The sequence below is a fragment of the Sphaerodactylus townsendi genome, linkage group LG03 (genome assembly GCF_021028975.2).
Source record: "Sphaerodactylus townsendi isolate TG3544 linkage group LG03, MPM_Stown_v2.3, whole genome shotgun sequence".
In the NCBI taxonomy this organism is placed as follows: Eukaryota; Metazoa; Chordata; class Lepidosauria; order Squamata; family Sphaerodactylidae; genus Sphaerodactylus; species Sphaerodactylus townsendi.
The window spans coordinates 82384385-82396969 of NC_059427.1; the positions used below are offsets into that span (position 1 = coordinate 82384385).

Sequence of the window (12585 nt, forward strand, 5' to 3'; positions counted from 1 at the left end):
GAATGAAAAGACCCAGAGCAGAGGTATTTTGCCTGTCTTTAAACTGCCACCTTTCATCTAAAAAGCTTGTGTTTTAAGAGATATCAGAAGACACTCCCCCCACCCCCCGAGAGTTTTGCTTTGTATATGTTGTGGTCTATATCATCAAATGCTGAAGCATGTACTTCTGAGTGCTATATAAGCCTGCCAACCCTCAAAATAAATCCCTTTATGGGAAAGTTCGGGACCAGTTCAAACATTATTCTATGTTTGGTAGTGGCCACATTGAATGAGGGGAGGATATAGTTTAATACAGGTTTGAGTCTTGGACTGAATTAAATCCATAAACTGAATGCCTTAGGTTACTGCCCTATCTTATGCTGTGTGATGGCTGATTGAGCAAAAGATCCATAGATGTCCCCTGCCACACATGCTTCTATATTACTTAATTTTTCCACCACTGGAAACTGAAGGTGTGAGACTTTTCAAAAGTATTGCATTTAAGCCCATACCAAACTTCTTTCTGTAGTATTTATATATAAGATGTTTCATTCAAAGGTGCAGTGTTACATTCAACAAGTAAATAATGTGTATGCGCAAACGAGGTCCTATGCTCACAGTGGTGAATGGATATTTTAAGAGTGCTTTTTGGTGAGGAGGGATCTCAGAATTGCCAAATTCCAGGTGGGGCATGGAGATCTTCCAGAATGACAATTAATGTCCAGAATACAGAGATCAGTTCTCCCGGAGAAAATGGCTGTTGGAGGATGGGCTCTATGCCATTATCCCCTACTGACGTCCCTCCCCTGCCCCACCAAAGACTCCGCCCCCAAATCTCCAGAAATTCCCCGCCCCAGAGTTGGCAACCCCCAGTAGATGGTCCGAATATCGTGAGAACAGCTATTCAGGTTGTGAACACCGCTTTCTGCTCTATTTATCGCCCGCTTTTGCAGGAATTTCCAGCGCTGGCGCTACCCCTGCGCCCGCTCTCTTTGGTTGATAGTCTCCTCAGCCTTGCGTTCCCGTATTGCTCCTTCTTCCCCACCTCGTTTTGTTCTGTTAACACGTGCCCGCGGCTGCTTGCACGTGTCTGCCGCCGCCATGCCCGTCCTTGCAGGCTGGCTTTCCTTGGCGGCGCCCGGGCGGACAGGCGGGCGAAGTGGCTCGAGGCGCGCGCGCGGCTCCTTTAACACGGCGGTGCCACCTCCGCCCCTTCCCTTCCCTTCCCCTCCTCGGCAGCCCCCTCGCTCCTTCCTCCAAGCCCGGGGGAAGGCGAGCGGCGGCCGGAGCAGCCCTCGCTGCCCGCTGGAGCCGGCGGCCCGGTGGGGCGCGGCCAGTGCATGAGGACAGCGGGCGGAGGCGCAGGAGAAGGAGGCGGAGGCGGCGGCGACTCCCTCCCGCCCGCCCGGGCACTGGCAGCCCCTGCCGCCGCCGCCGCCGCCTCCGCTACTCCTCGCCGGGGCCCGGGAGGCTGAGGCCGCCGCGTCGCGCCCGGGACATGCGGCCTCCCCAGCCGCGGCCATCGCCGAGGAGACGAAGGACATGAGGCTCCGCAATGGCACCTTCCTTACGCTGCTGCTCGGTTGCCTCTGCGCGCTCTTCTCGCTCTCCTGGTACGGGGCCTTCGGCGGGCACAAAGGTAAGGACGCAACTCGCCGGGAGTCCGCGGAGGGAAGGAGGAGCGCGCTCGCCTGGCGCACTGCGCCTGGCCGCGCTTAGGGGTAGGCAGCAGCGGCAGCAGCCGCCGCCTCCAGGAGGGACTCGGGAACAGCCCTCCAAGAACCCCAGAATGGCCTCGCGTGGGTTTCTTGGATAAGGAGGAGAGTCCTCACCTGAACTTAAAGGTTGCGCTGCTCTCTTTTAACCGTCATTCCTTTGGCCTCCACCAACCTAAATCCTACCCAAAATCCCTTGACACCCATAGCTGACTCCTCTTCCAATCTTTCTTTTCTCCCAGGCGGCCGTCTTCCAACCAACATTTGTTTATCGGGACCGGGGACAGGGACATTTCTGCTTATTTCTGAGATCTGTCGTATTCCTTTACTATGGAATAGGGTGAACATGGGCACCCCCCCCCCCCCATCCATACACACTATTTTCTTCTCCCTCCCTCGAATTTGTGGAAATACTACAAGCAGAATAAATAGTAAAGTGTGGCCTGTGGTTCTCTCCTGTAGAACAGGTAGTTGCCCTTTTCATGCTTCTCTGCTAGATAGTGTTTGTCTTGTTCAGTTAACAAGATCTTTCCCCAGTAGGGAACACTGTAAACCCTAACGTTACTCATTTATTTTGGGTGCTTCTCTTATATGCAGCCCAGTTACCTCTGACTCTGGGCTTCAGCCAAAGTGGCCAGGCGTGGCTGGAGCCCTGAAGTGCTCAGGATGTCACTGAACTTTACAATGCTCAGAGTGAGCAGAAGAGGGATGGCATTCTCTAGCCTTGCCTTGTGCTCTTGAACACACATAGGTGATGTTACTTTGGATTAGCTGGATGTTGGATTAGCTGGACATGGACTAGCAGTGGCTATTGTTTTGTCTTGAACTTGTTTGGTAGCCACGTGCTTATAAAATCAGTCAGTGATATTACTCTGCTTTCTCTTTTTACAGACATCTGAGGTCTCACCATGCTATTTGCTCAACATCTCTTCTCTTCTGATTATGTGTGTTCTAAATACTGTTAAATCTGAGCATTAGCGTCCATAAAGCAATTAAAAAAACCTTCACACCTTTTGATATGCTGTGGCATACAAGGGCATGAAGGACAAAGGAGAGGCTTTAGGGCTGCTTCCCACATTAGTTCTCTAAACCTGTTAATTAATTATTTTCCCCCCAAAAAAATCACATGCACAAATGTGTGGCTAATGGTTCAGGCGCCCTTTTATTCCAGGTGCACACACAGGATGATACATCTGGAAGCTGAATTTCTGATGTGCATATTTGTGAATGTGGAAAACATTTGCATCACAATTCACCCATTACATTTTTCTGCTTTCATGACAATTTCATTCCTTGTTTTTACACACAGAAATGAATTTCCATTTAGAAAAAAAAATGCTTTGTAAAACATAAAAGGCTGTGTATTCACTGGAAAATCCAATCAGTCGCTATTAATATATTGCAAAATGCAAGCTTTAAAAATAATCTTTCTGTAAGAAAAATTACAATTAGCGCTCTGATTAATTCTTGTAATTTACCGCTTAAAGCATAGAGGGTACGCTGGTGTTCACCGTCAGCGTTGACATCAAGATTGTCACCGGATATCCAGAGTTCCCTGCCAGTCCGCCCCTAATAACTGTTCATAATTCATTGCTGCAGACAGCAGCAGTGTTGAAGAGAAGATTCGCGCTTAAACAAACCCGCATCTAAACGCATCTGTAATTTGCCGCCGCGCAAGGGTTTCTTTTAGATGCCGTTCTTCAATTGTGCAATCGGTAATAACTGAAGAGGGAATAGTGGTAATCTCCCAATGGATCTGCCACCATCCTGTACAGTCTTCACTGCCCCCTGGACTCCTTGTTGCCATTCTACCATGCCTCTTTTCCTGGCTTTCTTCTGTTAGGTGAAATATCAGCTGTTTCTCTCTAAGCAGATTGAATAATATAGCTGTCTATAGCATCCAAACACTACCTAATAAATGCAGGTAAACTCTTTCTCCCAAGTTTTAAATTCCTGTACGTACTGTTCCCCTCAACAGTTATTTAATGAAGGAAGTTGACAAGTGTCTCCTTCTCTCTCTCTGGAATGGACAGAATTGTTTTCGCCTTGAGGGTGCCTAAAGCATGATTGCTTTCTTAAGGCAAATGTATGTTGCAACCATGGAGAGGGGTTTGCTGCTTTTCAGTCTAGCACAGGGGTAGGGAACCTGCGGTTCGAGAGCCGCATGCGGCTCTTCTGCCCTTGCACTGTGGCTCCACGAGCTGAGCCGCCGGCCCCATCCTTGCCCGCCCTGCAGGCAGCAGGGCGGGCACACCAACTGCCCACGGTCAGCTGGGCTGCGCCGTGGGCTTCCCCTCTCGCCCGCCCCATTGGAGCGGGGCGGGCACTTTCCCAGTGGCTGGTGAGGCCGAGCTGCCGGCTTCATCCTTGCCCGCCCTGCAGGCAGCAGGGCGGGCGCATCCATGCACTTCTCAGAATGAGCGGAGTAAAAGGTTTAAAAAAACCCTATATATACAGTGTTATCTTTATTTTTAATGTCAAAAATTATTTGTGGCTCCAAGTGTTTTCTTTTCCCGTGGAAAACGGGTCCAAATGGCTCTTTGAGTGTTAAAGGTTCCCTACCCCTGGTCTAGCAGAAGAGAGAGAACTGCAGATGTTATACTGGGATTTTTAATTGAATTGACCAAAGGTTTGAATTATACAGTTGGAAAAGTATTTAGTCGATATTTAACTTGATAGCAAAGTTGATTCAACTTCTGCTGCGCTTAAGTTTCTCTTTGTTGATGAAACCCCCGTGTCATAAAACTGTAACTGTGCAAATGCAAAAGAAAACTGGCGCTCATAACCACAAGCGCAATATTCTCTGACTTTGGGTGACCAGATATAATATGTTTAATCCTCACACTAACTGTTCTTGTGTACAAGGGCCTAGAATAAGCCTATATTTTGTGACTGCACTAGACATCATTATAATAGCACAGCTGGCTGACACCATGGGATCTGGAGGCCAGTGCACTTGAATCATTACGGCTTCAGTCTTGTCAGCAGGCAAATGCTTCTCTTAAGAGAATTGCTTCTTTTTGTTTCCAGAGGTTCTGCCTAGGCTGTGAGTTGCTGTGCCAGCAAAGAAGAGGGGGCAGGGCTGACAGCAGGGAGGGACTGCTGTCCAGTTGTACTGTTACAAACCATGGCAATGGGTCTGAATCCAGAGTTTGATGGATCTGAATCTCAAGGATTGATTGCTGGCAAAGCAGAATCGGTTGCATTCAGCCACACTAGCAATGGCCAACCGGAGCAGTGGTGTGCTGGGTCATCACACAGAATGGAAAAAGATAGAGGGGATATGGTAAGAGAGGTCACAGAGTGAGTTAAATGATAGTATTTAGCATAAATAATCCCTGGTTAGATCTCTGTCATTTATTTGCTTTAATCGGGATGAACTGGACTATACATCCCAGGGACTCACCATTCTCCACACAACTCAGTGGTGGGTTAAAATCGAAGGCAAACTTAATGAGTTGGGCATTCCCTTGGAGGACCTGCTAATCACGTTACTAATAGAGCAGCAGTGGCGTAGGAGATTGCTAAGAGCCTGTGGTATTCAATCTCGGAGGACCTGGGTTTGGATTCTAGCTCTGCCGTCCTGAGCTGTGGAGGCTTATCTGGGGAATTCAGATTAGCCTGTACACTCCCATACACGCCAGCTGGGTGACCTTGGGCTAGTCACAGCTTCTCAGAGCTCTCTGTACTCCCACCTACCTCTGCGTTTCTAATGAGTAGGAGGCGGCATGGAGATTGCAACCCCTCTTTGAGCCTCCTTTATGAGAGAAAGGGGGGATATACATCCAAACGCTTCTTCTTCTTCTTTATGGGGTTATTAAGAAGAGACTTTTTGACAGAGAGTTCCAACAGGTGCTAGAGGAAGCTGACAAAACCTGTTCCCCGATCTCCCTGGGAATACCCTTGGATAGGTTAATCCGTAGCCTGGTACCTTTATCTCCTGGTTGAGGCCTGTTCATTTTTCGTGAGAGCACCACCTTTTAGCTAGGTGTAATGCCCTACCTTCTTCCCTTAGTCTTGGACGCCACCTTGGAATTCCACATAAAGACAGGAAATACCTGTGGTGCAAGGGTTCTAGTGTAAAACAGTATCTCATATACTGTTGAATTGTCCCTTTTATGAGATAGAGAGGAAGAAGCACATAATCTCCTTCCTGCATGGAAATGAAGACATTACAGATAACCAGAAGGTTATATATCTTTTAAATAGCCAAAGCTACAAGTTGTTGGAAGCGGTGGCAAAATTTTAAAATGCTGTTATTTTAACTCATCCGAAGTTGTAAAGGCTGTTGTCTTGTAGTGTTGATGTTGATGCTGAACTATTTATATGCCATTAAAGGTATTTGATTCGATTCTGTCATTTATCAGTCCATTTACAATTTCAAAAATCTGTACTGTGTTTTGTTACTTGGGATCACTGTTCTGAATCCCAGTTATCCTTTATTAGGGATCCTTAAACTAGTGGGACAAACTTTTGACTGTTCATAACATGTTTAATAATACAAGACTTCCTTTTCATACCTATCAATAGAATCAACGTGCTCAGAAAAAATTATGTGGATCAAGGAGAAAGTATGATACCATTGAATGTTATGATCTTGAAGTGTAGGTACCTGACAGAATGAGGGATAAATGGATAATGATCTCTGCAGGGTTAGGATCTTCCTTCGTTTCTTCAAAACATTTTCCTGTTTAATAGAGAGGCCTCAGCTACATTAATGAGTGGGTTTGGATTTTGTGGGTTTAAGATGATTAAAGGTTTATGTATGCACACTCCTTTTTAACCTTGTTATACCTGTTGCTCCACTTTTCAACTGTGAATTCATATACACAGTGTTGATAAGAATTATATATGTTATTTAATTTTTCAAATATATACTTTTAAAGGGGAAAGGGATAGTTAGAAGACTAATCAGTGTTAACCAGAGCTATTGGCTGAAGAGAAAATGAATCCATCATTCAGCCTACAGCTGACAGAGGCAGTTATTCAATGATTTTGGCCCCTGGTTTTGCCTCTTTGGTGGAGGATTATGCTGTCACAGTATTCCTTAATAACAGGGCAGTAGCATTTGTGGAGAGTTTCAGGGCTGTGCTGGGAATGCTGCTTTGGGACCTGAGGTTGGGGCAGTTTTGCTAGATTTTTTTCAAATGGTCCTGGTGCACCACTGCTTAAAGAAATACTCCTTTCTGGCTGTTCGTATTAGTCTGAAAGTTAATTAATATTGTTCTTTGCACACTGCATAGCCTCCTTATTAACTTAGTGTCTCTACTTTTGCTGCTAGTTTCTACACTTTAAAAGTCATTAGGGCCACATCATCCATCTGTCTGGAGGCTACTTTACTTCCCTCTACCCTTTTAAACAACTGTGTCTTTGTTACTGCTGTATAATGGGTTTTGGCTTTGTGATGGTTACTTTATTTTCCTGCATTACTCATCAACTAAAAGGTTCTTTCAACTGAGATTTAAATCCCATTAAAACCATATCCTTTCAGAGCTCTAGATAAAGAGATTTGAGAACTGATATTGGTGCAGAAATTTCTAATCATAGGTACTGCAGTTTAGATCTCATTCCTTAAAACATTATATATGATGTGCATTGCCACTACTTTTGTCTAGTAAATGCATACATACGGAATAACTGACAGAGTCTGAAAAATTATTTTTAAATAGAATGAAGCACATGTATTGCAGAAAGATTGAGGATAAAGAAAAATATTTTTATGCAGGTTATTTTTGTTGTCAAATCTTTCTACTTTTACTTTAGGGTAAGAAGAAAGATTGTTGATTCTCTTAAGTTACAAATATTTCACATTTTATTATTTTAAAATATGTCTGAGCGCTGTTTTTAGCGAGCACACACAAAGGAGAGTTCACATGTGCAGTCCTGCACTGGGGACTACAAATGCAATAAATTGTAATTGCCATATTTTAGTTGTTTATAATTTATACAGTTTTATATCATCTCAACATATATGATGGATGCCAATCTAAAATGGCAAATTGCTTTTATTCTGCACTATTCAGTAAAAAAATAAGTTAACTGTCTTTTTAAAAATATTGAAACAGAGACGTGCATTTGGATGGCTTTCCTAACTTCACTTAAGTAAAAATGTGCAGTCTGTTGCTGAACTTGTATGCATGTCAATCTTTCTATCCTCTCTTTTTGTGAAGGGAATTGACTAGCATAAGTCCCTCTACAAGTAACCATGGTTCTAAATTTCTGATACCTGTGTGTGAGAATAGAGAGTGGTAGAATGAATTAAATATCACATTTGGTGTTGAAGGCTTTCACGGCCAGATTCAACTGGTTGTTGTGGGTTGTCTGGGCTGTGTGGCCATGGTCTGGTAGATCTTGTTTCTAACATTTCGCCTGCATCTGTGTATAACAGACTGCTCTCTGTGATACACCTCTGAAGATGCCAGCCACAGATGCAGGCGAAACATTAGGAACAAGATCTACCAGACCACGGCCACACAGCCCGGAAAACTCACAACAACCAATCACATTTGGTGGGGTTTTTTAAAGTTAGCCAGATCTTAGTTGACCAGACCTGAGTTGTCCTGATACAGTCCTGGATCTCCACAACTACACAGCAGTTGTGAGAAATGTTTTTTTTTTAATAAAGGAGAGCCACGAGAGGCTTGGAATTCTACAATGGGGGGAGGAAGGGCTCATGCCTTTCTCCCCAAGCTGTTTTCCCACATCAAAACTGTATTGGGAGGAGTTATTTCCCCATTTTTGCTGTTTCCTGCAGATTATTCTGGGCACAGGGAGCAGCAAAAACAGAGAAATAACTCTCCCCCTGTCCTGTTTCAGAATATAAAAATGACTGTGGGTGGGGGGAGGGAGGGAGGAGTCCTTCCTTACTCCATGGTGGTGTTCCAAGCCGATTTGGGCTCTCCTTCATTTTTAAGTACCCTTGTTCTTGTTCCTAGCTGCTGTGTGACTGCAGGAATCCTAAGTTACATCTGAGTGACCCTGAGTAACTCATTAGAAACTTGAATGTGTAGCTTAGTCTTGAGGTGTGTGTGAAGTAGATTCCATCCTGTACATTTTAACTTAGTCCTAATAAGTGAACCATCTGAATGAAGCCTTACAGATCATGAAATCTGGAGATAACTAATAGTCTTATTTAATGGGCCTCATTTTCAAGCTTTTCAAATGTAAGCATGGCTTTAAAGCCAAAACTCTCCCTTTCTCCCCAAAAATCAAGATAAAAATTCTCAGAAAATTTTGCAATTCATATTTGGTGGGAAGGATGGTGAAGAGTATATTGGACCACAACAATAAATCAGCCTTGTTGTTTTTACATCGCAAATCAAACACCAATTTTATAACATCTGAATAAAATCTGTGTGTTGCCTAAACTGACAAGAATGGAAAAAAATTGACAGAAAAACCTAATAAGGGTCTTTGGGAGAACATGCGAGATGAGACTTTTTAAAAGTGGGTTTTTGGTATGTGTGATCACTGGGCAGTTTGGCTTTTGTTCTGCTTGGCTGCTGCAAAAATATAAATGTCTATGATTTCATCTAACATTCTTGGTTTTTATGAGCCGCCTTCAGTCCCTTTGCAGGAGGAAGAACAAAGTATAAAGAAATATTATTGGTTTCCCCATTAACTGGACTGTCTTGAAAAGGAGAACAGTTCAAAATAAACAATCTTTTCTGTTGTGACTGAAGTTCTCAGATGAGCCAGTACACAAAGGGGTGAGAGATGGTGGAGCTAAGGAGTATCTGTAGGCAGATCTTGATAGGAGAGAGTGTTGTACACGCGCTACTAGTCCAGCATTAGGCCCTGAAACAGCAGATAACAGAAGCTAGAGGCAAAATTAAAGGAGGAGCAGAGGCGTATCTAGGGTAAAGCAGGCATGGGGTTTTTCTTAGGCACTCCTTGAAGGAGGATGCTGCGGCCCACACCACTGCTGGGAAGACCTGGCAGCCCTCTGGGAGCATGGCCAAGTCAAGACTACAGAGCAGGAGGAGCATACAGAGCAGTTGGACAGTTGCTGGTTCAGGTTGCCTTTGGGTTCCCCTTTCTTTTGGGTGGGTGTGCAACACCCCTCCTCAGGCTTGACGGCAAAGTGGGTGAGAGACGCCCCAGCTGGTTGCTCCTCTGGTGGTTGGAGCTGCCTCCCTGGTCCCATACAAGATTTAAAACTATGACTTGCTACCTACAGCTGGCTACTTTTGACGCCTCCCTCCTTCCTTCTTCTGCCGGGCCACCCTTCCTCTGGCAGCCAGGAGTCATCACACTGCTTCAACAGAAGAGGAGGAGCAGGCAGCCAGTCTGACTCGGCCTGTGGGCTTCAGTGGCTGCTGGACCTTTGCCTTTTCCCTCTTTTCCTCTCAGCTTTTGCTTGCTCTGGCACATGTTGCCATCCAAGGTGACCCTTTCTCCCTTCCCTCCAGTCATTGGGCTTACTTGGAGTAAATATGCAGATTGATCAGGCTGAGTACAGATTGTTCGGGTGTGGCCTGGACAAGGGAGCAGTCTCCATTCCCTTCACACTCTTCTGTTTCTGGGCAGATGGTTTGTTGCAGGCTCTCCCGCTCAGAGTTTCAAACATGAGTTGTCAGATCCATGTTGGGACCTCTGAGCAGTGATGCTTCCCCTCCTGACTTAAGTTTTTTAAAATAACCCCCCATGCCCCCTTCCTCCTCCACAGGGGTGCGTGTGAGAGAGTGTGTGAGTATGTGAAAGGGGAGATGCCTGCTCTGGGCTCCCAACATGAAAGTCAGGGATGATGTGTGGTGCAAGGGAAAAAGGAGGCGCGGGTGGCTGTGCATTGAGAGCTGTGCTCATTTGGAAAAGGGGCCCTGCCTCCAATCCCCCCCCCCCCCATTCATCTTCAGTGCTTGCCCTAGGTACCATTTTCTGTAGATTCACCCCTGGGGAGGAACATCATAGTGCTACAGTTTTTCTTCAATTATTTTATTTTAAAAAGCATCTTCTGGGAATGTGATTTGAAGTGGAAGATCATCATAGAGAGAATGGGACTATGATTTTTTTTCTCATGCTACTTTCTCACCAAAAATAACTTCTCCCTTGCTTTATTTACCTCTTCTGGGAAGATTTTATGTATATACATATTGGTTTTTTCCTCCATGCAAGTAAAAGAAGGCTGGGTATTGCTATTTTTGGTGGAGAAATGGTGCAAGGAGAAAGAGTTATAGCTCCTCTCCCCCTTTAACTTGCAGCTCCAGTAACTATTTTTGGAGTTTGTTTTAAATCACTGCATTACAAAAGTGTGTAGTTCTTCTGCTCCAAGCCTAGTAGCTAACTCAAAATGTCATTCCAACATTGATCTGAAATGCATTAAGGGCTACTGTGCTCCAGGAGAGAGGAGTGTCTTGTACACCCAAACTCCTTGAAGGGGATCTGTCCCTCCCTTGAAGAAGCACTTGGTCTCTGAGGGGTGCATTCCAATAAAGCTGGTATATTTTCTATCCCAGGCCTGCTGCCAGAGGTAAGATAACTGGAGCTGAAAGAGTTTCTTGGAAGCTGTCATCTGTTTCTATATTGGCAGCAAAATATTCTCAGGAGCAGGGAACTGAGGAAGCATAGTTCCCTGGAGCCTTCATCCACAGAGGACTGCAAGAGTAGTTCCCTGAGTTCCAGGGAGAAGGTATTTGCAAGGGTGTTCCAGGATTTGCAAGGGTGTTCTAGGATTTCTCTTTCAGTCTGAAAATAATTTTGACCCATGCCACAACTAAGATTGCTTTTAAAACTGACTTTACCTCATTTGGAGCAGCTCACTGTGTGCAATCTAAGCTGTTCTCACAACCTGAGTTTGATCCTGACTGAAGGTGTCAGATAGTGGTTCAAAATGTTGACTCAGCCTTCTAAGGGCAGTGGAATGAGTACCTTGCTGGGAGTAAAGTGTAGATGACTGGGGAAGGCAATGACAAACAACCCTGTAAACAAAGTCTGCCTAGTAAACATTATGCTGTGTGTCGTCACCTCATGGGTCACTAATGACCTGGTGCTTGCACAGGGCGCTACCTTTATCTTTTTACCACACTAAAAGCATAAAAACATCATGAAGTATCTATAAACATACTGTCCATCGAAAGAAACTAAAAGCAATGAGATAGTTATAAAGTGACTAGTCATAAACCATTACAACCATTACAAGAAGCCTGCAATAAAAGATATGTTTTGTTATTCCAAACCATTATATCGTAGTATTGTTGAAGGCTTCCATGGCTGGAATCGACTGGCTGTTGTGGCTTTTCCTGGCCTTGTGGCCATTGTCTGGTAGTTTTTGCTCCTAACATTTCACCTGCATCTGTGCCATGGAGTGCCTCAGAGAGAAACACTTCTTACTGTGGCATGCTTCTAAAGATGCCAGCCATAGATTCAAGCAAAAACTACCAGACCATGGCCACACAGCCTGGAAAACCCACAACAGTCACATATCATTGCTTGCCTCCCAGTCATGTGACCTCTCTCACCCAGTTTCCCTTCTGCCCTAAGACTTCCTCTGCTTTTCTTTTTCCCTTGATCTTCAAACCAGTTCTACCTCCCATGTCCCAACCCTTATTTGCTTTAGTTTCCTTGGCTCTTGTCCTGATTCCTTAGAGATGGCGTTTCCCTACATTTCTTTCCCTTCTGCCTGTACTCCTTATTTCAAAGACCTGAGAAGCTAAGGAGCCAGAGATCTTTGCTCAGCCAATGACAGGCAGATGTCCTCCTGCTTGTTCCACCTCCCAGTGACATTAGGGCAATTCAAACAATTGCTGTCAGATGCTTCTGTTGTGACAGAATCCCTTGTGTACTGCAAGATATACAGTGGTTTATGATAAACAATTGTAAACTATAAAGGAAAGCAAATAACAAAAGGGGTTGGGTCGTGGGGAAAGAAGCTTTATGGGACTTACCTTGAAGC

General features: G+C 44.9%; 1 protein-coding gene across 3 annotated transcripts in view; it reads left to right on the forward strand.

Moving 5' to 3' along the window:
- Positions 1-1162: 1162 nt before the first annotated feature.
- MGAT4B (alpha-1,3-mannosyl-glycoprotein 4-beta-N-acetylglucosaminyltransferase B) overlaps positions 1163-12585 on the forward strand; it is a 95861-nt gene continuing 84438 nt past the window's right edge. For 2 of the 3 annotated variants that reach the window (XR_007243940.1, XM_048489841.1), the window contains exon 1: positions 1163-1618. Coding sequence is in view for 2 of the 3 variants with exons in the window: in XM_048489841.1 (XP_048345798.1) it covers positions 1522-1618 (97 nt within the window). In the remaining variant the exon portion in view is untranslated. The remainder of the gene's footprint in view (positions 1619-12585) is intronic. The other variant, XM_048489840.1, reaches the window with a different exon arrangement.